Source organism: Typopeltis vanoorti, chromosome 6 (assembly GCF_054136105.1).
Source record: "Typopeltis vanoorti isolate ZY-2024b chromosome 6, IOZ_Tvanoo_1.0, whole genome shotgun sequence".
Classification (NCBI taxonomy): Eukaryota; Metazoa; Arthropoda; class Arachnida; order Uropygi; family Thelyphonidae; genus Typopeltis; species Typopeltis vanoorti.
The window spans coordinates 84,962,701-84,985,332 of record NC_143554.1 but is presented as its reverse complement, the minus strand read 5'-3'; the positions used below and the strand labels follow the sequence as shown (position 1 = coordinate 84,985,332).

Here is a 22,632-nt window from a genome sequence, read left to right as displayed (position 1 = left end):
GTGGCCGGTATGTGTATTTCAAAATCACAATGGTGGTTAGAGGAAACATGATTCACTTAATGCTTGATTTTGTTTAGTTAAGCGGCCTCGAGCTGCAGTTGCAAAGTTGGTTTTCTTCCTGATGCTCTTCCATAAAACCGGCCTTGGAACACATATCGCCAATATTACAAATAAGTGTAGAACAGAAATTGGATAATTCAACATGGAGCTGTCTCTTGTAGAAGAATACTGCTACTACTAAAAACATTACCTGTCGTTTTTTCTCCAAGAAACTCGGGTTTTTCGTCCTGTAAATTCAAGAAAATCGACCGTAGAACCTACATTATTTCAGACAAAAAATACTGCGTTAGGATTAGGGACCACGAGATGGTAGCTGTCATCTGTCTCTCTTAACCGGATGCAGTTTATAATTAGTGAACATCTTCGGCCAGCTATCTCTGATTGGCTAATTGTGGAGATTGAACTGTCCACTCAGTCTTGTGTGGATAATATTTGCCTGTTTTATTTGATGAACAACTGAGTTTCCGAGAGGAAAAATACTATGACCTCTGTATGAGACCGGCAAAGCACTTATAAAGGTTCTTCGTGGGCTTCAAACCCACATCTTTCCAACCAAAAGACATTGCCGTTACTAGATTAAGTGACATTAATACAATATGTTATTAAGTGTATGTGTATTTGCACACACTATTTTCAGGACCGAAGATGGAGGGGGGGGTGGGAATTGGTTCTCTAGGCATCAAATTACGAAGCCACCGATTAACGAAAAATTAAGAAAACTGCTAAGTTACAGTAAATGTAACTTAAAAAGGCGGTGAGTTAATTAAAATTTAATAAGAAGTAATTTTATTAATATAAAAAGTAAGCAATTATTTTTCTTAATAACTGTGGTGCTTGGTATTCCTGTATTTTTTCTAAAAAATGTAAAAGTTGAGAGCAATTACTAGCCTAAGCAGAGGTAATATATCGTTTCAGTTCACTGACGAAACATTAACTGATGGAATTTTAGATTAATTTCTTTTTTTTTCTTTTTTTTTGCTAAAAAACTTTATTTTTTTATCGCTATCATCCAGTATAGCAAACTGGATGATAACGATCACTTCTATTCTATTCTATTTGCATGAGTATACCTAATATATTTACTTTTAAAGGAAGCGAGTCGGCAGTAATGCACTGATTCAAAATAACCAGTAAAGTTGACTATTTTTTCAGGTTAATTTACTTAACATGGCCAGCAGCAACCTTTGTCCATGTTGCATCTCCTTCCTCGACTCTCTTTTGCTTATTGCTTGTAACTGCCTTTCAAATGACCTGAGACGTCTCTCCGAGTCATCTAGTTTTTTCCCACCAATTAACGACTTTTTATTTAGTTTTTTAAAGTTTTTATCTAAAGCATGTATATATATATCGTTATACACACTTTTTATATAACGATTAGTGGCAATTGTCTTGCGTGATTATGTGGGTAGACTCCTAGAGATTAATTGGAATTTCACATTCGTTTTTGCTAAGTATTCAAAAAAGACATTGTGAATTTTTATCTTTAAATCCAAATAACTTTACCTTGTTTAGTTATTTCCTAAATAGTGACTTTACTGCGATTAATGCCTTTAGCTTTAAAATTGGCTATATGATTTGTGAGTTAAATAATTAGCATATATTAAAGTAATTAGATTATATTTACATAATGTTTACAATTTATTTTTACAAAATATTCCCATAAAATATTGCAATATTTTGTAAAATGTATATAAATTGCGAAAATCTATGTTATACATTTTAATTTCAGTGATTTACTTATAATTTAACAATGTATGGATGCAAATAAACCATTTGCTTTTTTTCCCTTCTTTCAGTTTACTCGCATCTCACTAAAGTTTCCCAGTTAACTTTGAAGCCGCTGTTTTTTGAAGTTCCTCAAGCAGAAGAACAAGTGTTCATGGGAAGACAGTGGCTGTTCCGGCAGATAGAAGAAGTAAGTAGATATTTCGTAAGTCTAGTAAATCATGTCCCCTCCCCCAAAATAAAACTAACTCGAATAGCCGTATCGAAATGAATCTAGTTCCAGACCACATTCCTATCTGCCTACAGAATTGAAATTATTTACTGAAACTTTGCCTCACTTTTATGTGCTATATCGGGAAATAATGAATAACAGGCCATACTGAGCCCATTGGTGGTGGTGGTGGTGGTTGTGTGTGTGTGTGTGGGGGGGGTTAAGGTGTTCCTCGAGTTTCAAATTCCTTTAGGGTTAGAGATTTAAATACGATTTTAAGACTGCACAACCTACCACAGCAAGTGCACAGTTTGGAAAAAATATAAGGAACATTATATTGTTCAAACCAAATGCCATAGAGTTAAATCATGTGATACTGCCAGTATAATAAATTGGCCAGATTTTTAATTTTTATTCTGACACCTAAACGGTTTTGCTACATTTGCAAGCGTGCGCTTCATGCTACCGTCGTATATACGATCTAGGTCAGTGATGGCGAACCTTTTTACCCAGGTGTGTCAGACATTTTTTTTTTTTTAAATACTGACATTGTTGATGTGCCACTTGCACACATGCATTATAAATTTAACTACATAATCATAGATGGTGACTTATACATATCATATTAGGCTATTTATTTAATAGGACATTGATATAAAATCTATGAATTCATATTATACAATTAATTTAATAAAGTGAAATTACAAACTTGCATTATATTTAATGACTTTTCTGTCGCTGAGTACTGGTAGAAAGTTGCTTTATAGAAGGGCTATAGTGTGTACATTTTAATGCTACACAGGCAGCGCGCAAATCATTGCTCAATCTATTTCTCCCTTTCGATTTGATACTATTTAAGGCAGAAAATAGAGTTTCACAAGAGAATGTAGAAGAGAAAATTGTTAGAAGAGCTTTAGCTCTAATTACAAAATAAAATAGAAATAGGCTAACTATAAAATATAATTCGTCCAATGAACCGAAACCTACCTTCGCCTTAACTGAGAGCGATCTTACACGATTTATCACAGTTTTTTCATTAGAATACCAATATTTTTCAACATTCAGGGTGTGTCACCTGAAACCCTCAAGCGTATCAGTGCTGACACACCTGTCATAGGTTCGCCATCACTGATCTAGGTGAAATGTATAAACTCTATTTCGAAGATATAATGGCATTGTCAGCTATAGATAAGTTCCACAATAGGCGAGACGCAGAATTCTTAGGAATATTTGTAAAAAGCAGATATCTGAACTGCATGGAAGTTTTACATAGCATGTATATACTTTGGAATAAGGTTATAAATAAATTATTATTACTTTAACTGTTCAGCTTGAAGCAATTCTACTCCATTTATCAGAACTAAGAACCCTCACTGCCTTGAGAAAGTGAAGAAATTCAAGGTCATCGTTCTCTGATTCAGCATACAGAACGAATGATATGAATTCCTTCACGAGATTCTGCAGATGAAGCTTCTGTGATGTCCTCGACTTCCACCAGACCATATAAAGAAAATCAACTCAACAAAAATCTAAGTGAATGATAATTCGAATTGTTATACTGGTATAGATTCTACAGTTATAATCATGACACGGAGTGGATTCGTTGAATTCAGTTGCGTGTTAACCACAAAGAATGTTAGGTGGAAAACAGAGGATTTTCTGTGAAAGGAGCGTAATGGCTCTTACCTAGATCGTGTTATGTTTAGCCGTATTAGGATATTTCGACATAATTTCAACAATTATGTCGAAATGTCACAATTAAGTACATAGAATTTTTTTGCAATTATTTAGCACATACGTGTTACGTTTTCAAAAATTTTGTTGTTGTCGTATTATAATTCTATCGTTAATATGTTTTCTTAACGTCAATTTACTTCAGTTTTTTCTTCTTTTCTTCGTCTATCTCTTTTCCATTTGTTGTTTTCACTGTATTTTCCCTTACTTCTAAGACTAATTTTAGATAAGTAGTTAGAAAGAATAATTTTTCAAACATTGCAACAGCACTTTTTTTAATTTTTTAAATCTCAGTAAAGGAATCCATCTATCACCATTATATCCAAAATTACATTTGTCTTTCACATTCCATTACTCTTCTATTCCATCTGCACTTGGAGCAAAACCTCTCCACACATACCGGTCTCTGAATCGGGGATTCACAGACTGGTATGTGTCATTCGCCACAAGATGTGGGAATGGGTTTTAAAATAGATAGTTCCCCGAAGTTTCCGAGTCTCACCTATTTCAGATCATAAGAAAGAAACTTCTTCAGTACCGTAAATAGAAAACGTGCTGTTCCTTATGGGAATTTGTGTTTAGCATTCTCACAGATATATCTCCAAAATTCAACAAAGTTAAAAAAAAAAAAATACCATTAACAAGCCAATGGTACAGAGATCGCGGTGTTCAACTCAGAAAATTTCTTTCTGCTTAATTTTCTATTTAAATCCCCATCTAAGATGAAAAGAATCGGCATTATGTGCCTTTGTCGAACTTTTATTAAAAATTTTTTTAACTTTTAAAGCATAAAATAAAGACTATTTTATTAAGTTTAATAATAAAGTTTGATAACTCTATTCTTTTATTGTATTATTAGTTATCATCTTCAACAAAGAATAAATAAATTATACAAAAATTAGTATTACACACACAATGCTTACAATCCTACAAAATTGTCATCTTCTGTGCTTTTTGACCAACAAAATACAATAAGGTATATTTTTAATTATTCCCAAACATCACGTTTGATCAGCATTAAAGTCACTACTACTGGCCTTTATTGTAAATTTGATCTTAGACAACTTTTAATTAATTTTAACCTGGAAAGTTATCTTTTTTGCTTGCCGTAGAGACGTGGAAAATGTAACTTTCGGATAGCACTCCCACCATGATGCTAATTTAAAATATACATGCTTAAAGAGAAAAAATATTCCCATTGCTGTCATTTCAACTGAACACATAAAACACCACACAGGCTCCTCTGAAGAGTCAAGAGACTGTATTAGAACAATGAATAAAAATTATGATTTAGAACTAAAACGTTCAGCGAGGTTTTATTAGAAGAACAATTAGGACTACAATTAGTGAAATTTTTATCAACAAGGACATAATGTGTGAAAAATTAAATCTCTTTGATAAGATATCAAGCTATCCGAAATGTAACAATACTAGAACACAGCTAGTGGAAATGATTCGAGAAAACCGTAACAAAATTGGCCATAACTGTTTTTTTTTTTTTTTTTTGGTAGCCATGAGGCCAAATAATCCAACCGATCGACTATTTATTGTTATTTACTGCGATTATTGTTGATCTGCTGTTACAAAGCTTGGGATTAGTATATATCTTTAGGTTCAAACGACCAGCAATGCCATTCACTGCCAGGTGCAAGCATTCAAATTCAGTATCACTCGTTTTTTCCCTGTAGCCTACAAGCAAAAAAAAAATATATATTTTAAAAAAATATTATTTACTATGGCTTTGGGGAGGGCATCCTTATATCTAAACAACTATTTTCTTAATACCTTTAGTTTGTGTTTTTTCAGATATACAACAATTTTTTTTTTAACTCCCTTTTAAGGTTCTGTATTCTGACTGTCCAGACACCAGAGGTGTTGTAATTACAGGAGATCCCGGCACTGGCAAGACATCGAGTATTCTGCAGTTAGTTGATTTCAGCTCATTTGGGAGAAAATGGAACACCACCGTCTCACAGGGAGCCATGGAAATGTGTTTACAGATGAAAAATCTGTGTAAGTGAAGAAATCAGCGACGATTACATGAAGTTATACGTATTTGTTATCAGATGAGATATTAAATAATTCATACATATTAACTAATTCATATACTTCTTAATATTTCACTCGAAACAGCTGCGAAAAATGATTACGTATACTGTGTATGCCGAATACCGTCTGAAAATTATTTTGCAGATTCTAAACGTCCCGAGTGTGACCAGGTGTCCACCACTATCCGCGAAATCTCTAACTTATCTGACCATCATCATGCATGTCTACGCCAGGATAACGTCCGTGTGTTAGGTAGCCACGTTGTTGCCTATCATTTTTGCCAAGAGGATTCCAGCGCCACCTGTTCAGTTCCGGAATTTGTCCACAGTATGGCAGCTCAGTTGTGCCAGGCTCCACATCTCCAAGCATTCAGGGATCTTGTATTACAAGAGACTAGGTTGGTTGAATTGCTGCATGCGGAATTCGTTCTATTTTCTGTTAAATGGAATGTGATTAATCATAGTATACTATATATATATATATATATATATATATATATATATATATATATATATATATATATATATATGAAAATTTGATTTCTTATAAATTTATATATACAGTACATGCTTTTATTTGTTTCAAACGTACTATAAAAGAAAAAAATTTAAATATTCATGCTTGCTTCAAAGTGTTCATCTCTTTAATTACTTTAAGATATACTTGAACTTTTAAAAATAACATGACGCAAACCATCGACTATAAAAAGAAAAAGAAGTTAAATGTACGTGGTTTTCAGTGGTGTTTGGTGTTTTCTTCCGCCTTTCAAGTGGTCACAAGTGTCATGAAAACATAAACCGTGCAACATGAGCTAGTGTGTTTTTGCACGTGACGTAATTGTTGGAATTTTTCCTGCTGCATGTCATTTCAGAAACATAAATGGAAGTTTTTGTGTAAGGCATGGCATTTTTTGCAAAGTTTAAGCTTAATTTTCTTCATTTCTTTTCATACACTTTCTTTATTCCAGTCGTTAACATGGTTTAATATTAAAACTCAGCTGATAAACCACTATGCGTGATATTATACAATTAATAATCTTGCTTCATGGACATTACCTAGGATAATGGAAGAATCATGTGTAAATCTCCGAAACTTGGCCTTGCTTTTAAACAATGTTATATATCGTGAACACAAAAAAATAACTCCTCTCTCTCTCTCTGTGTTATGGCTATTTTATGTTGTATAGACTTATCGTAGCTCGGAAGATATTGACAAATAATTATAGTGACGATACCATTAATTTAAAATACTGTATCAATGAATATTTCAGGTTTTTTTTTTTTTTTTTGAAAAATGTAAAATTAAATTTAACACATTTATTAATCGTCGCCCTTAGCAGGGTAGAAATAATACAACGTGCGGAAAGTTCCAGTCAAGCTTTGTTATGTAAACGATCTAGGTTGTCATCAGACAAGACAAGATAATGTCTAATACAACTTCAACCATTGACAGATGAAATATGTAGACATTATTAATAATAAAACATTTAATATTCATTTTAAAAATACGTAAGTATAAACCTCTCTCTCTGGGTCAAAATTATATGTTTTTTAGATTACTAAAGCGATAGGCCGAAATATTATGTCTGTTAATTGCGTGTGTTCTTCTGGACAGTTTGCTTGTTTCGTGGGATGAAAGACTAGCCTTTCCGGAAGGAAAACCTTGTTGCCTCCTATGAGATCAGCCGATATTTATATATTGGAGTTCAATCCAGTCTGTGATGTCATGAACATTTTTAAGACCTTTTAACCCGAATGTGAATTACACAGCCTTACACTGATGTGACAGGATTTTATTTCCTTCTCGTAAAATGACAAAGTGGTGAAGCATACACACACACACACACACACACACACACACACACACACACACACACACACACACACACACACACACATAAATCAGACATGACAGACTGGCAATAGGATTAATTACACTGCCCTAGTAAATATCAGGTTCAGGAAAGCCAAGTGATTTTGTGTCACAGACCATTCTCAAAATCCATATAATACATTTTATTCATCTTCAAATTTATTACAAAGTCAAATACAAAATTAATGAGAAACATCAAGTACACCAGCTCTGATATAGTTTGTATTTCATTATCTATAGTTTATCCTAGTAAACATGCTTATAATAATGAATTGTTATTATTATTTTTTATATACTGTACATCAAAATGTGTTAGTTTTGCAGCATTCTTTTTGGTCATCTTCTCACTCATTATTACGATATCTGTTTTTTTTTTTTTTTATAATATAAAAGATTTTTTTTTTTTTTTTTTGAACAGGTACCAGCATTTATTGAGTATGGCTTCCTGTGAAGCCGATTCTGGAGCAGCATTGGTTAATGGGATTTTAGAACCTCTTCAGCTTCTGTGGAAATTGGGCAAACTTCCAGCGAGACCTTGTTTGATGGTAATCGACAGTCTTCACGAAGCAGAAAGTCACAGACCAGATTATGGCGACACCATCGCATCATTCCTGAACAGACACATTCCACGCTTTCCTACATGGTTAAAGGTAAGTGATAATTCTAAAGAATGAAGTTTATCTATCGACTATTTAGACTTAGTGCAGGTTTGAACTGATTATAAGTTTTAATAGAATAAATACAGCACATCGATTAAACAACACGTTTAATCAATCCTATATTTAGTATCAGTCACTAGGACATCGTCAGGGAAACAATATCAAATAAAAGCATAAAAAGTTTTAAGTTTTAAATGTTTTCTGGTAACAAAAACAAGAATGCGTTCATGAAGAATCCAACTGAGGGATTAAGAATTTTATGAATTCAATTTTTGTTGTAAGATTTTCAATTATAAATATCATATGAAACAACACTAGCTCAAAATTCACACTCATATGAATGTTTATCATTTGTATGAATACATTTTTAGGTTATTTTGCATATTTCCGTCCCCCCTCTCTATCTCTCCCCGTTTAATCAGTCATTTTTTTTTTTTTTTAAAAAAAGATCAGAGCTGTCTAGTGCTGCTGCTTCTCTGTTAGGTTCTTCGACAGTTTCTAAAAATAGATTTTACTTTTTCTCTTTGCAGCTGGTGGTCACGGTACGTACATCTCAGCAGGAAGTGACGTCACCCCTGCCGTTTCATCGCATCTCTTTAGACGCCTATTCCAGCAACAAAAATCTTCAAGAGGATATTGAGAATTACGTCTTGTATCGAATTACCACGAATAGGGAGATAAAAATCAACCTCGCAGTGTTCTCCAGACTTGAAGGATCTTCCTATGAAAGGTTAGTATTAAATGGTACTCATAATATTCTTGCAACTTTCTTGGAAACTTTTTAAATATGTATTTGACCTTTTATGATGGTGGATTATTTTTCGACATCCCTTAAGCCATTTGAATTCGTTGAGCTGTCTGCATAAACTTCGACAGAAATTAAACATAACTGAAATTGGCTGTCCGGACGTGGTAAGTAGCCTTGGCGCCAGTGGAAAAATTATCTGATGCGGTTCGCAAAATTCGTAGGTACCTATGAGATTCACTTTGTCCATCTCTATGTATCCCTGTACCCTGGATGGACAGGTTTTAATGAAATTTTTGTATTTGAATTTTCTATTAAAATTTGCCGTTTGCCATCTCAACATTGGTTGAAATCCAGACAATTGTTGATGGCAAAAAGTACAAAAAATGTAATTCAAAGTAAGCATTCCATTCTGACTACATTAATGAAGTTTTGCATTTGACGTCTCTATTAAATTTTCAGTTAATTCAGTTTGACTGATCTCAATGTTGGATTTAATCGGACGGTTTTTAGTGACAAAATTAGGCTGAACGATTTGAAGTGATGCAAAAATATGTTACAAGTGACATAAAGTCAACTACCTGCAGTATATAAACTACAAATCGAATCCAGTTTCAATTGTTGTGATAACAAATGACATACACTTTTTTATGGCTACCTTCAATCATTTCCATACTTTAGCTATTTTTAAATTTATATATCTCGAATTTTACTCGTATAATGATTGAAAGAAAATATAACCCTTTATCGAAATTCCGTTTGGTAATTTGTACATTCTAATTGTCTGTCAGGAATATATCAACAGTTTTAAAAGTATAGTTTTGTTATGAATTATTTTTACGCGTTCTTTACTAAATGAAATGATAACAACAGATTGCTCTATAGCTGCATTGTCTATTTTGTTTTGTTAAAACGTTTAAGTCCAAAACTTGAACATTAAATCTAAAATATAGAGTTCAGTTTTGATCGCACTGGACAATTTGGTCTATCATTTTACAGAAAATCCTTATTATCAAAATCTGTTGTCTATTATTGGATCGGTTTGCATGTTTCAGTTTATTAAAATACCAGCAGAATTCTAATGTGATTGCATTGTCTTAATCCGATATTATGAACTCTCCGACAATTGTATGTGATTACTTTTTTTCTCCTTTAGTTTTGCAAGACATTTGGCATCAGTAAGCAAAGGCAACATTTTGTATGTGAAACTGATACTGAACTTACTACAGAAGGGCCATTTGGTGTTAAAAAGTAACAATTTTAATGTTCTCCCCGTCAGTATAAATGAAGTCTTTCAACTTAGCTTCAACCTCCGATTCACTACTAAAAAGGCATACGACAGAGTAAGTGCTGCTTATATGTTCCTTTTTATATTACTCAATTTTTAGTGCGTAGAAGACTGTTTTGTTATTGTAAAAACATCAGAACTCTTATAGATTGAAAACAAAAAGAGGTACAAACAGAAATAAGAGAGAAAGTCAGTAAGTTACAAATGGTTTTATAAAAAAATAAAACAAGTGAAATGCGAACATCGGAAACACATTTCTCTACAAACCCCCTTCCACACTTGTACATTTGGCCAATCGTTTTTTGGTCCTTCAAAACCAGCAACATAGAATTTTATCATCTGCTGTTTCAGCCAGCTTCGCACCACATTTCAATCTCCTGATCACCAGAAAAGTTTTTGCCACCAATGTGCTGTTTCAGCGGTCAAAAAGGTGAAAGTTGCTTGCGGCTGTAAGGTGGATGCTGAAGTTGTTGAATTCTCCCAGGAATTCCTGTAGCTGTAGGCCTGGATGTTTTCGGCTGATTGCGTCCCGAAACTTTAATAAAATTTCACAGTACGATGTGGCATTCATATTTTCACTACTCTTCTGAAAATTGGCGCGCAGCAGTTCCTAGGAATTCCAAAAGATTGTAAGCATAAGCTTTCCCGTTGATGGCGTAACCTTTAACTTCTTGCCGGTGAAATGGGATGTTTCCATTGCACTGAAACAAGCGTTGATACATCTCTTTATGAATGTCCTTTGCAGGAAGACCTTTTGCCCACAAGAAACGCACAACAGCTACTGTTGTGTTATTCTTGTAGGCAAAAGGACTGTTCTCAGAGTTGAAGACGGTCGCCATTTTGATCAGCTGGAAACAGTTACAAAACATGCCATGAGCGTCTACTACATGTACAGCCATCATTCCTAGACCAGTGATGGCGAACCTATGACACGCGTATCAACACTGACACACTTGAGGGTTTTAGGTGACACACCTTGGATGTTGAAAGATATTGGTATTCTGATGAAAAAACTGGGATAAATAGTGTAAGATCGCTCTCAGTTAAGGCGAAGGTAGGTTTCGGTTCATTGAATAAATTATATTTTATAGTTATCCTATTTCTATTTTATATTGTAGTTAGCATATTTCTATTTTATTTTGTAACTAGCCTATAAACAACGAGCGTTTTAAGTTTACGTTTTCTTTCTTAATCATTATAATTATGCATAGTCGTATGATATTATAAAAACTTATAAAAATTATTATCAATATTATACTTATAAAAATATATTATCAATATCAATTGTATTATCAATATAATACAATTGCAAGGTTTCGGAAAATCTGTCGATGTTATGTTTGGCATGAGCAAGAGCTTTGAGAATAAACTCAAAATATTTCAACGTGATTTAGAAAGTAACAGTTTTAAGTATTTCCCAAGAGTGAAATTTTTTTTTTAATGAAACCAGTACCAAAATTCGTGAACAACATATCAACCAATCTATCGAAGTTCTAAAGTCAGTAACTGAGCAGTTTTCTTCTAGATGTGAGCAATTTCGAATATTGTAACAAGCAATCCAATTCATAAAGTATCCTGATGAAACGGAATTCATTGATCATAAATTAGATGGCTTGGAGTGGTTGGATTTAAAAGATCTAGAAATGCAACTAGCCGACTTCCAGTGTAATCCTATCTAGAAAAGAAAGTTTATTGCTCTTAGAAATGAATTAGAACTTGAGCGGGAACGTCTGCATGATACCGCGTGTAAAGATTGTGAAATTTTAAGCGTGTGGAATAGTCTTCCCGAAAACTTTCATGCTCTTAAAATCTTTGCTAAAGCTCTTCTAACAATTTTCTCTTCTACATACTCTTGTGAAACTCTATTTTCTACCTTAAATAGTATCAAATCGAAGGGGAGAAATAGATTGAGCAATGATTTGAGCGCTGCCTGTGTAGCATTAAAATGTACACACTATAGCCCTTCTATAAAGCAACTTTCTACCAGTACTCAGCGACAGAAAAGTCATTAAATGTAATGCAAGTTTGTAATTTCACTTTATTAAATTAATTGTATAATATGAATTCATATATTTTATATCAATGTCCTATTAAATAAATAGCCTAATATGATAAGTCACCATCTATGATTATGTAGTTAAATTTATAATGCATGTATGCAAGTGGCACATCAACAATGTCAGTATTTAAAAAAAAAAGATCTTTGACACACCTGGGTAAAAAGGTTCGCCATCACTGACCTAGACTGTGCCGCTACCTAGTGATGCGTACTGAAAATTATTCACTACTTCCAATTCATTTGTTCTGCTTTTGTTTATAACTTACTGATTTTCCCTAGTAATACAACTTCTGTTATAAGTTCTCATATATACGATGTGTTTGCTTAATTAAACCAAAATCGACTATGGCAATTGTAATCCAAACTTCATCTAAAACTGTGCATCATCTAAAACAGTCCATCATCTAACCGAATAACGGGAAGACGAAGAAATTTCAACGCAAAATATAAGAGTACGATTAACTGCATTCCAGCAATAAGTCAAAAAAAGATACACAATCTATCCGAATATGCTCGGATGAAGATACTTATCAATGGATTAAAAAACTCTTTTATTTCATGCAATTAGAAAACAAAATATAAACAGTCAACGAAATCCAAAAATTAAGTGCAAATTAGTGTTAGGCTGATTTCTCTGAAGTTTTATGTGCAGATGATGTAAAGAATTTATTAAAAATCACAGGAATGCTCTCATTTGAAGAAATGAACAAATGAATCGAGGAGAATTACTGCAATTGTCATGCAAAATGAAACAGTGATAGGAGGCATAATCTGAGGAATCCGTGATATCATTAAAAGGATTAAAGCGATCTTTTAAGAAGATCTCAAATGATATACCAGTTTTTCTTAGATCATACCATCTTGCAATGGCAAAGGGCTGGCAGTCTGGGATCCAGCGAACTAATTATTTTCTCATCAACTTTGTGGCCACCTTAAAGTACTCGATAAAGTTTGCGATTGCCTAGGATGAAACAAAAAAGATAAGATAAAGATATAATACTGCTGTAACGACAGTCTTACATTTAACTGTATTATGAAATGCATATTGGGGAGATTGTCAGGTCTGGAATTACAATGAAGAAATGTGGAAATCATTCTATTTTTAGTATATTTGTACTTTTAATTTAAGATAAATATAAGTTGAAATTCACACACAGACACACAGTATATAAGTATAATTTTAGAAATCATTACGTGTTGGAGGAAGAAATGCATCTCCAAGAGTTCCTCTGTATTACTGTATGCCGTTTGGCCTGGCTGTCCTTAATTTTCCCAGAACATACAGATACATTAAGAAATATGAATCAACGTATTCGAATAATAATTTCTTGTGGTATTGACCAAACAACTCGATTTTTAGTTAAACATATGTATGCGCATTATTTGCAGCATAGTCTAAGATAGACATGGCACAATAGGTATTCAAGTGTCTGATGATACCAATAACTACTCAATTAGGTCTTGAAGGGTGTTGTATTCAGTGAAACTTTGGATGTTTATCTACCTTATTTTCAATTCTTGTCATTAACAAAAAACGGTCTTGCCTGAATAATTTTTTATAATCATGTTTTTTATTATCATAATGAAGTCAAAGGAAATTTATCAAAGTGATATCGCATAATAACGTCATATTGATACACTGCATGTGTTCGTAGATGGTCTCAATATAAATGAAAAGTGTGTCTCCAAGGGGCAAAAAATCAGAAGAATGCATGCATGTCGAAATTTCATGCTCCTAGATATTATCTTGGCGTTCCAACACAGTGGCATTTTTCCCGAAGTATCCTACCCATCAGGCTAGTGATAAAAGAAATATATAACAAGAAATAGTGCGCTTTATTTATGAATGGTTGCAGAAATGGGTTTCAAGTTCTAGTCCAACGCATTAACCCCCCCCCCTCCTATTTTGTACTAATTTATGCCACTTTATTTTTAGGTGACCTCCATACTGCAAGTATGCTTGGCTTCACTCAGCCCTCCTACTCCGTTAGAGATTTATCACAGCATCAATGCAGGTTGTAGAGCTCATCTGCTAGTGTGGGAAGATTTCCTGGAGCGTGTGGACTTATTGATCAGGGCTCAGTTTCTAGTTTTGAGAAGAGATGGAACGCTTATGCTTACTCATCCTTCATTGCGAGAATGGCTGACAAAGCAAGACGGACAAGCAAAGCACAAATTTGCTTGTGACGTGAGGTAAGGTACCAATGCTGGGCGCTAAAATAGGAACGTAATGGATTTCATAGTGACGATGAAAATCAATTGCTTTAAAATAAATTAATATCAACAATATAAATTTAATTATTAAAATGATCAGGGATTCAGAGTTCATTGGCATATGTGTTTCAATTACATCGATCATCGTTTACATTTCTCATATGAAACTCTCTCAAAATGTATTCTCCCACTCTTTCAGATTTGGTCACGCTCTGATTGCTCTTCGCCTGACACGTCTAGAACGACCTCTGTCACCAAAACGGTGTCTAGAGCTAGGACATCACATTCTAAAGGCCAATCTCCACCAGGATAAAGACTATGCAAACACTTCCTATACCACAGCGATGCCCCCTTCTGATCTGTATGCACTTTGGCTACACCATGCCACCGAAGATACAAGCTCTGCATTAGGTTACCACAGAAACGTATACGTGCCTAATGTCAAGGTTAGTAGAAAACTTTTAATATTTGTTAAGCTCGCAGCAGTAATCTTATACAATCAGTTATTTATAAACTGATTGTATAAGATTTTATACGTGCTGAAGCATCTTGAGAGACTCAGTCGATACAAACTGCATTGCAAATAATTCATAACTGGCTAGAAGTTTTTAAGACTTGAAATTTCTCTTTAGTAGACGTGAAAATAAGTTTTTTTTTTTTTTTGTGAAACTAAAATAGCAAACGTATCTTTCCGGTGTTATTCACTTGTAATGCAGAACAGGTTGCGAACGTAAGTTATTTCAATAAACGAAATGAAAACATTGAGATATTTTTTATCCAGTTTTAGCATATTACGCTTGTGCGTGAAAAGAATAATTTCAGTAGCTATTCATAAAATTTATTATATTTTTGTCTTATTTCTCTCAAGGTTAACCGATTACTTCTATTGGCTGGTGCAGATGCCAACTCTAGAACTGACCAATTGGATAATGCACCCCTGTTGTCTGTCGCAGCCCACTGTGGGTTCACGGCAATGGTGTCATTGCTACTTGACTTTGGAGCTGACTGCGATGCCATCACGGACTCAGGAAAAACTGCCCTAACATTAGCATGCGAACAAGGTCATCTGGAAATTGCGAAGATTTTATCAACTGGTGGTGCAAGTGTGAGTATTCGTTTTGCTAACGTGTAGGGTAATTTTCAGCCTACGTGTATATTACTAGTAACATTGTACGCTATCAATACCGAAAATAAGATAAAGTTTTAGCTGAATATGCTATGACAAGAAGTTTGAATGGATCCTGAGTTTACGTATTGTAATAAATATAATTTTTAACGAATGCTAACGTAATACAATTATTTCGTATTGCAGTGCTGCCATCTACTGAACAATTGTTACACTATTACGGAATGCACGATCTTTTCTCTCCAAGTTTGGAAACTTATTAATATCGCATTATTTTTAAAATACATCTTTTTATTATTTTTATTATTTTTTATTGTTTATTAAATCATGTAACGCGTGAAAAAAATGCAATGTGCATTTTGTTTATTAATAGAAATTTTTTTTGGATATGTGAGCAACAAGCGATATTTAATGAATAACTTATTGGGGGTTGATTGAAATTAAGGATGAAGTAACTAAGGCTATGAGGCCAATATAATTGTCTTTTTTTCAGTTTTTGATCTCCAGAACTTCCTGGAGAATCAACTGATAACGTCGAGTATGAGAGATCTTTGTAAAAATCAGTCATCCAGTTCATCATATAAATTATATTATATGATGAACTGGATAACCACGTTAAAGAGGTTATAGTGTAATTATTGTCTGAATATTATGCGATATTCTGCTGACCACCGCCTATTTAACTATTTCGCTTTCGGAGTTCATTTTTTTCCCTTCTCCCCCAGATCAATCTGAAGGATAAGAGCGGACGCTGTGCGCTTGTATGGGCTGCCTCCAAAGGTCATTATGAAGTAGTCAATTATCTTATGCAGTGTGAATGGCCTGTTGGTAGTCAAGAGCAGAAGAGCAAGGAAGAGGCTATGCAAGAGGCTTTGGTCACTGCAGCATTAGGTGGCCATGCGTCGGTAAGTATACAAGTCAGGGGCCAACTATTAAAACTTTATTGAATAATCAGATGTCTGCTAATTGTATATCGTATATGAAGAGCATCTCAAGTCGCAATTTTCTTTATTTGCAGGTCTGTGAGCATTTGTTAAGCCTCAACAATGCGAATATTGACCAGTGTGATAATTCCAGCGGATATACACCACTAACTGCTGCTTCTCATTCTGGCCATCCGGATCTTTGTAAATTACTTCTTCAGTGTGGTGCTTCAGTATCGGCTTGCAATGCGAAAGGAGAATTCCCACTGGCTTGTGCAGTCGTTGCCAATCACTGGGAAGTAGTTCAAGTGCTATTCAATCATAATGCAGAACTTGAGCAAACAGATTCCGAGGGTCGAACACCTCTGATGTTATCCGCACGGGAAGGACACTTGGGCATCTCGGAGTTGCTGATAGGAAAAGGTATTCGACGTGGTTTTATTGATGCTAATTAGGTGCAAATCATAACTTAAAAGAGATTTCAGCTCTGAATATATACCTAACTCTGAAACATGAGATTAGCAGCTATGTTATTTATAAAAGCACGTGATGCATCGCGACCTCAATGATATCCGAAATTGTTAGTTTAAAAAAATAATATGAATGACTGCATTCAGTAAACTCTCTTTCACTAATAACATAATTAAATAATGTTTTGACTAGAGTTAGGAGAAAACGTTTTTTTATTGAAGTACTCAGTGGAAATTATGTGGGCTTTGAAGAGTCGTGTTATGTTAGTGAGGCAACTTAACTGTCTTCAAAATGAAATAAAACAAATTTAACATGTAGTTTTTCTATTTTGTATTTAATGTCAAAATACTCATCAATTAATGTGAGAAATTGTGCTTCTTACAACTGCAGGCCTGGTTGGCGGAGAAGTTAGTGTATCCACTCTCCCACCAACAGGCTGCGGGTTCGAATCCGGTTGTGGGCATGGATCTTTGTGATGGTCTTGAGATGGGAGATGAATTTTATCGCCCGATGTGAGACTACCACCCTGCTTATTGGAAGCCTGAGTGGCTTGAAAAAGTTCCATGTTTGGTCTCTAGAGTAGGATTTCAGGATTATGTAAAAATTAATGAAATAAAATTAATTTTAAAAATGAAAAACAAATCAAATCCGAATGTGCTGCAGGTTTATACAACCCTTTCGCGGGCGGAAGCTACTTAACACTTTCATTGCCAAGCTGAAAATTGGAATTTCGTGTGGTGGCCAATTTTTTAAAATTTTTTAAATTTAGTTAGCGACGTCCACGCGATAACGCGTGATCGGCCGTCTGGTGCGAACTCGCATCGCGCGATATCGCGTGATTGGCAATGAACGTGTTAAAAATGTCAATGAGTTTATAATTTTAATTTTTAATGTGATAAACGGCGTTCCGTTGCACAAAACTTTTCAGAATGTAACAGCCTCCTTGTATATTATTATTATTATTATTATTATTATTATTAAGAGAGAGACCTCCAGGGAGTCAGAGACTCATCGAGGGAGGCCACATACTTATTCTTGAATTCATTCACACTGATTGCACTCACAACATTCAATGGCAATCCATTCCAATCACGCACCACCCTCTGAGAGAAAAATCTAGTCCTCACACCCTTCTTGGCAGCCTTCATTCTCAGCTTCCAAGGATGCCCTCTCGTCCTTTCCCCGCCCTCCATAAATTGAAAAATACCATCAATTGAAATCCTGTATGACCCTTTCAGCAGTTTATAAGTCTCAATCATATCACCCCTCTTTCTCCTGTTTGCTAGTGTCTGCAATCTACAAATTCTCAACCTGTCTTCATAATCAGTATTCCACAATCCTGATATCATTTTTAACACTCGCCTTTTTACTCTCTCTAATATATCAGAATCACATTGGAAACCAGGAGACCAGGCTTGCGAGCAATAGTCCAAGTGAGATCTTATGAAGGCCTTGTAAAGAGGCAAAATAACATCCTTATCTTTACATGTGAACATTCGTTTGAGCATTGCAATTATCTTTTGAGTTGTATTTGCAATCTTTGCCACATGGCCCCTGAACTTCAACTTCCTATCTATTAACACTCAAAGATCCCTAGCCTAATCCCACCAATATAATACGACATTGGATAGGTAATCATGCCGAAGTGAATGACTTTACATTTACTGACATTGAATTGACACCCATTTTCCCATGTCCACAATTCTAGCTTATTCAAATCATTCTGCAAGGACTGCATATCAGTAGCATTCATGATTACCCTGCCTATCTTTGCATCATCAGCAAATAACTGTATGTCGCTTGTCAGATCCTTCCCAATATCATTAATGTACAGAATTGAATAACAGTGGACCAAGCACTGATCCTTGTGGTACACCACTTGTTACCTTAAACCTTGCAGACTCAGATCCCCTGTATACCACTTTTTGATATCTGTCAGTCAGCCATCCTCTTATCCATGCTAATGTTGTATAACCCAAACCCATTTTCTCCAATTTATGCAGCAGTCTGTCATGTTGTATTCTGTCAAAAGCCTTAGCAAAATCCAAAAGTATCATGGTGTATCCATTCCCCTTGTCTAGCTCAATGGTAACATTGTCATAGAATGTGAGCAAGTTGCTAAAACATGACCTTCCCTTAGTAAATCCATGTTCATTGCAAAGTAGAGATTCACTGTCAACCCATTTATGAATGCAGACCCTAACTAATTTTTCTAAAATCTTTACAACCACTCCTGAGATACTAATTGGTCGATAGTTTGATACATCGGTCTTTGCACCACCCTTATGCAATGGAATTACCATACATTCCTTCCATTCCTGCGGAATCTTCCCTGTTCTGAGACTCATATTAAACATCCTGGTCAAAGGAATGATCAATTCAGCTGAACATTCTTTTAGCGTATACATTAGTATATGTATACATTATATGTATGTATACATTATACATATACTAAATAACAACTCTTGAATCTTAATAACTGAATTTTAACTATATAGGGGATAAAATACAAGTAAAAAAAGAAATGAAATTACAGTCAATGTGTCCACGCGGTTAGCCTAGTGGTTTTGCGCTTCGCAACCATATGCCTCGTGAAGGAGTGTTCTAGGTTCGATTCCCGTCGACGACGTGAGGAGCTTGAAGATCTTCCTCAGCCATAGCCAAGTTAGCCGGTCTTGGGCGTGGACAGCAGGATTTTTTCCGCCAGTTTATCTGGGGTTTTTCATCCCACAAGCAGGCAAACCGGCCTTCTGCACACACACACGTTACAGTCAGGAATACTAACCCTAGCCACAGGCCTGATTCGTCAGCTGTTCCGGAGCCCGGATAAAATTTGGGGGGACTGAGATGGTGCCGTACATGCCCGTAAAAAAGGGGGGGGAGTACTGTACCATCACAAGGAAAGGAAAGGAATGATAGCCAATGTGCAAAGTTGCATAACTCGTGTAACCAAAAAGTGCCCGTTCTATTTTTAGTTGGATATTATTCCAAATTCAATTCTAAAAAATAAATAAATGATAAATAAATAAACCAGTTTTTAACGTCGCTCAACGTATTGTGCTATCATTTGCATAGAGCCAAGCATTTCATATTACAATTTAAGACTTCCTGCTTCGTCGACCAAAGATTAAAAACCGTGAGTTAATAAAGAAGAAAAATGCACTTAAAATACTAAAATTAGAACTAATACCAGGCAAAAATTTCACTATTCAGGTAATTTTGTAGTCAATACTGAGGGAACTTTGCGCAAATGCAAAGTACGTTCGATATAATTTCATAATGCTGTTATTTACAGAAATTTTGTTAGTACAAATATTAGACTGCTTATTTGCTGAAAATTTACGGTGTGTGTGTGTGTGTGTGTGTGTGTTATTTCGTTAAACAGAATAAACATCCATATTTTGAAACCGAGTGAAAGAAGAATTTCGCCACGTTTGCCAGGGCTTGTTTCGGTGTCTCTTAAGTATCGTTGTAAGGATGACTCACACGATATAAATCCAGCATCTACTTATTTAACAGATCAGAAAATTTCATGTAAGGTCTCAAGTATTAATACCTTTATTAGTACTTGAAACTGTGACATGCATCTCAAGTATACATGCATGTCACAGTGTATACTTGAGAATGTTTTAGATGGATTTCCGTTGCCCGATACAAGACAACAATTCTAACTTCCTGTATGCTTGAAATTACTAGAAACAGTTGCATCATAATGTAGTAGGGTTTTCGGCATCCCTTCGCACAAACCGATACCAGGTCGGACATTGTGTCATGAAGAAGGACATAATTCATTTTTCTGGTGGGCTTAACCCTACAAATGCTTTTTTTTTTTTCAATTTATGCATCATCTTAACGTACTGTTTAGAATTGATTATGGAAACTCTCTCCAAAAGAAGTCCACAATCAAGACCCCGTCTTTGCTCCCGAACATGGATGCCATGAATTTGTCCACTAAGGCTGTCTTGAATTTATTCTTGTGTGGTGAATTGAGATGACGCCATTCCATCAACTGTTTCTTCGTTTCAGGGTCGTAATGGTTAACCCATCGCAATGGTTATCATCACTTGCGACTATGAAGGATACGAAAGCTTTTTCCCCTCATTCTTGTAGCCCCGGAAAGATTCTGTACAGATGAATTTCCGGGCTTCTTTGTGTTCGTCGCTAGCCTTTTCTGGACCCACTGTGTGCAAACCCTGTTGTAGCTGATGTCGTTAATGATAGTCGTCAATACTGGGTTTCTGATACCGACTGTTGCACAATTCGCGAGTTGTGATGCCACGATTCTCCTCGATCAGTGCATCAATTCAACTCTTTTGTCTGTTATCTCTGCTATCGCTGGCGGGTCACTTCGAGGCTTGTCTCTCTGATCTTGGTTTCACCATCCTTAGAGTGTCTGACCCAGCTTGTAACTGTCAACAGCATCGTCTCTGTATACATTTTTCAGACGGTATGAATTTCTATCGATTCACATCTTCCGCAGCAAGGAATGCAATCGCCATTTTCTGCTTTGTACGTGCATCTATAACAGCCGTTATTTTGAAGTATTTGTGAGCTGCACTCGTGATCAATCGGAGCGTCATTCACGGTAGCAGAACTAGAGACTACTGGAGAACTACTGTAAAAGATTTCTGACGCCCTCGAATGAAAAAAAGAAAAAGAAAAGAGGCATTACTTTGTACCCGCTCCTCGCATTCACATAAAACTTCATCATATAACTATGTTTTTGTATAAATTTTACCATAATGTTTAATCGACTCCTCTGAATCAGTTGTTGATAACAATTTAACTTTAAAATCCTCAGCAGCTGATCATGAACGAATTAGCGGAGGCAGGTAAAGTCAACTAAAGCATTGTGGCAGTAAGACATGTCCAACAGGCAGAGTGTCATTGGAAATAAAAAATTGGACAAGGATCGTCAGTATGAAAAACAACACTATTTTCGTCTATAAACTCAACTACAAGGGATACAAATTCTGTTTGCATCCCTACTTGCATATATATATATATATATATATATATATACAATAATATTATTGGAAATTCCAAAGGAAACTATTTTTCCCCAATTTTCACCGGAACGTAAACTTTCAAATAAGTGATCGCACCTTCACAGGCGATTTTTTTGCAGTTACAATTTAGATTCGTGGGAAATACACTTTTCTGCGCTTTGTACAAATTAGGAAGAATTTCAGAAGACGCATTTAACTTTCCCACCACCAGGAGAATGTAGTTTTAAACTACGAGGTCTAGAGAAAGTCATAGGGTGACTCCCCCTTCCTCCAAAAAACGTTTTAGAACTATCCAAATCACAAACCCTACACGAGTTCTTGATTTAGATAGTTAAACCAGTTTTTTGTTTTGCCTTATTTTACATGAGGATATTAATATACTAATTAAATGTGCATTAATTTTGATCTAAGTACTTGCTAAATGTTTAAATTAGATTAAATGACCTTAACTGATCTAGACCACTAAAAATCATTTTTTTAGTGGTCT

General features: G+C 35.0%; 1 protein-coding gene across 1 annotated transcript in view; it reads left to right on the top strand.

Moving 5' to 3' along the window:
- LOC150105650 (protein TANC2-like) overlaps window positions 1–22,632 on the top strand; it is a 67,859-nt gene that overhangs the window by 25,752 nt on the left and 19,475 nt on the right. Inside the window, exons 9-19 of the mRNA XM_090394290.1 lie at window positions 1,857–1,975; window positions 5,572–5,743; window positions 5,924–6,176; window positions 8,070–8,301; window positions 8,841–9,040; window positions 10,212–10,398; window positions 14,339–14,595; window positions 14,816–15,062; window positions 15,485–15,721; window positions 16,468–16,647; window positions 16,761–17,088. Coding sequence (XP_090250416.1) covers window positions 1,857–1,975; window positions 5,572–5,743; window positions 5,924–6,176; window positions 8,070–8,301; window positions 8,841–9,040; window positions 10,212–10,398; window positions 14,339–14,595; window positions 14,816–15,062; window positions 15,485–15,721; window positions 16,468–16,647; window positions 16,761–17,088 — 2,412 coding nt within the window. The remainder of the gene's footprint in view (window positions 1–1,856; window positions 1,976–5,571; window positions 5,744–5,923; window positions 6,177–8,069; window positions 8,302–8,840; window positions 9,041–10,211; window positions 10,399–14,338; window positions 14,596–14,815; window positions 15,063–15,484; window positions 15,722–16,467; window positions 16,648–16,760; window positions 17,089–22,632) is intronic.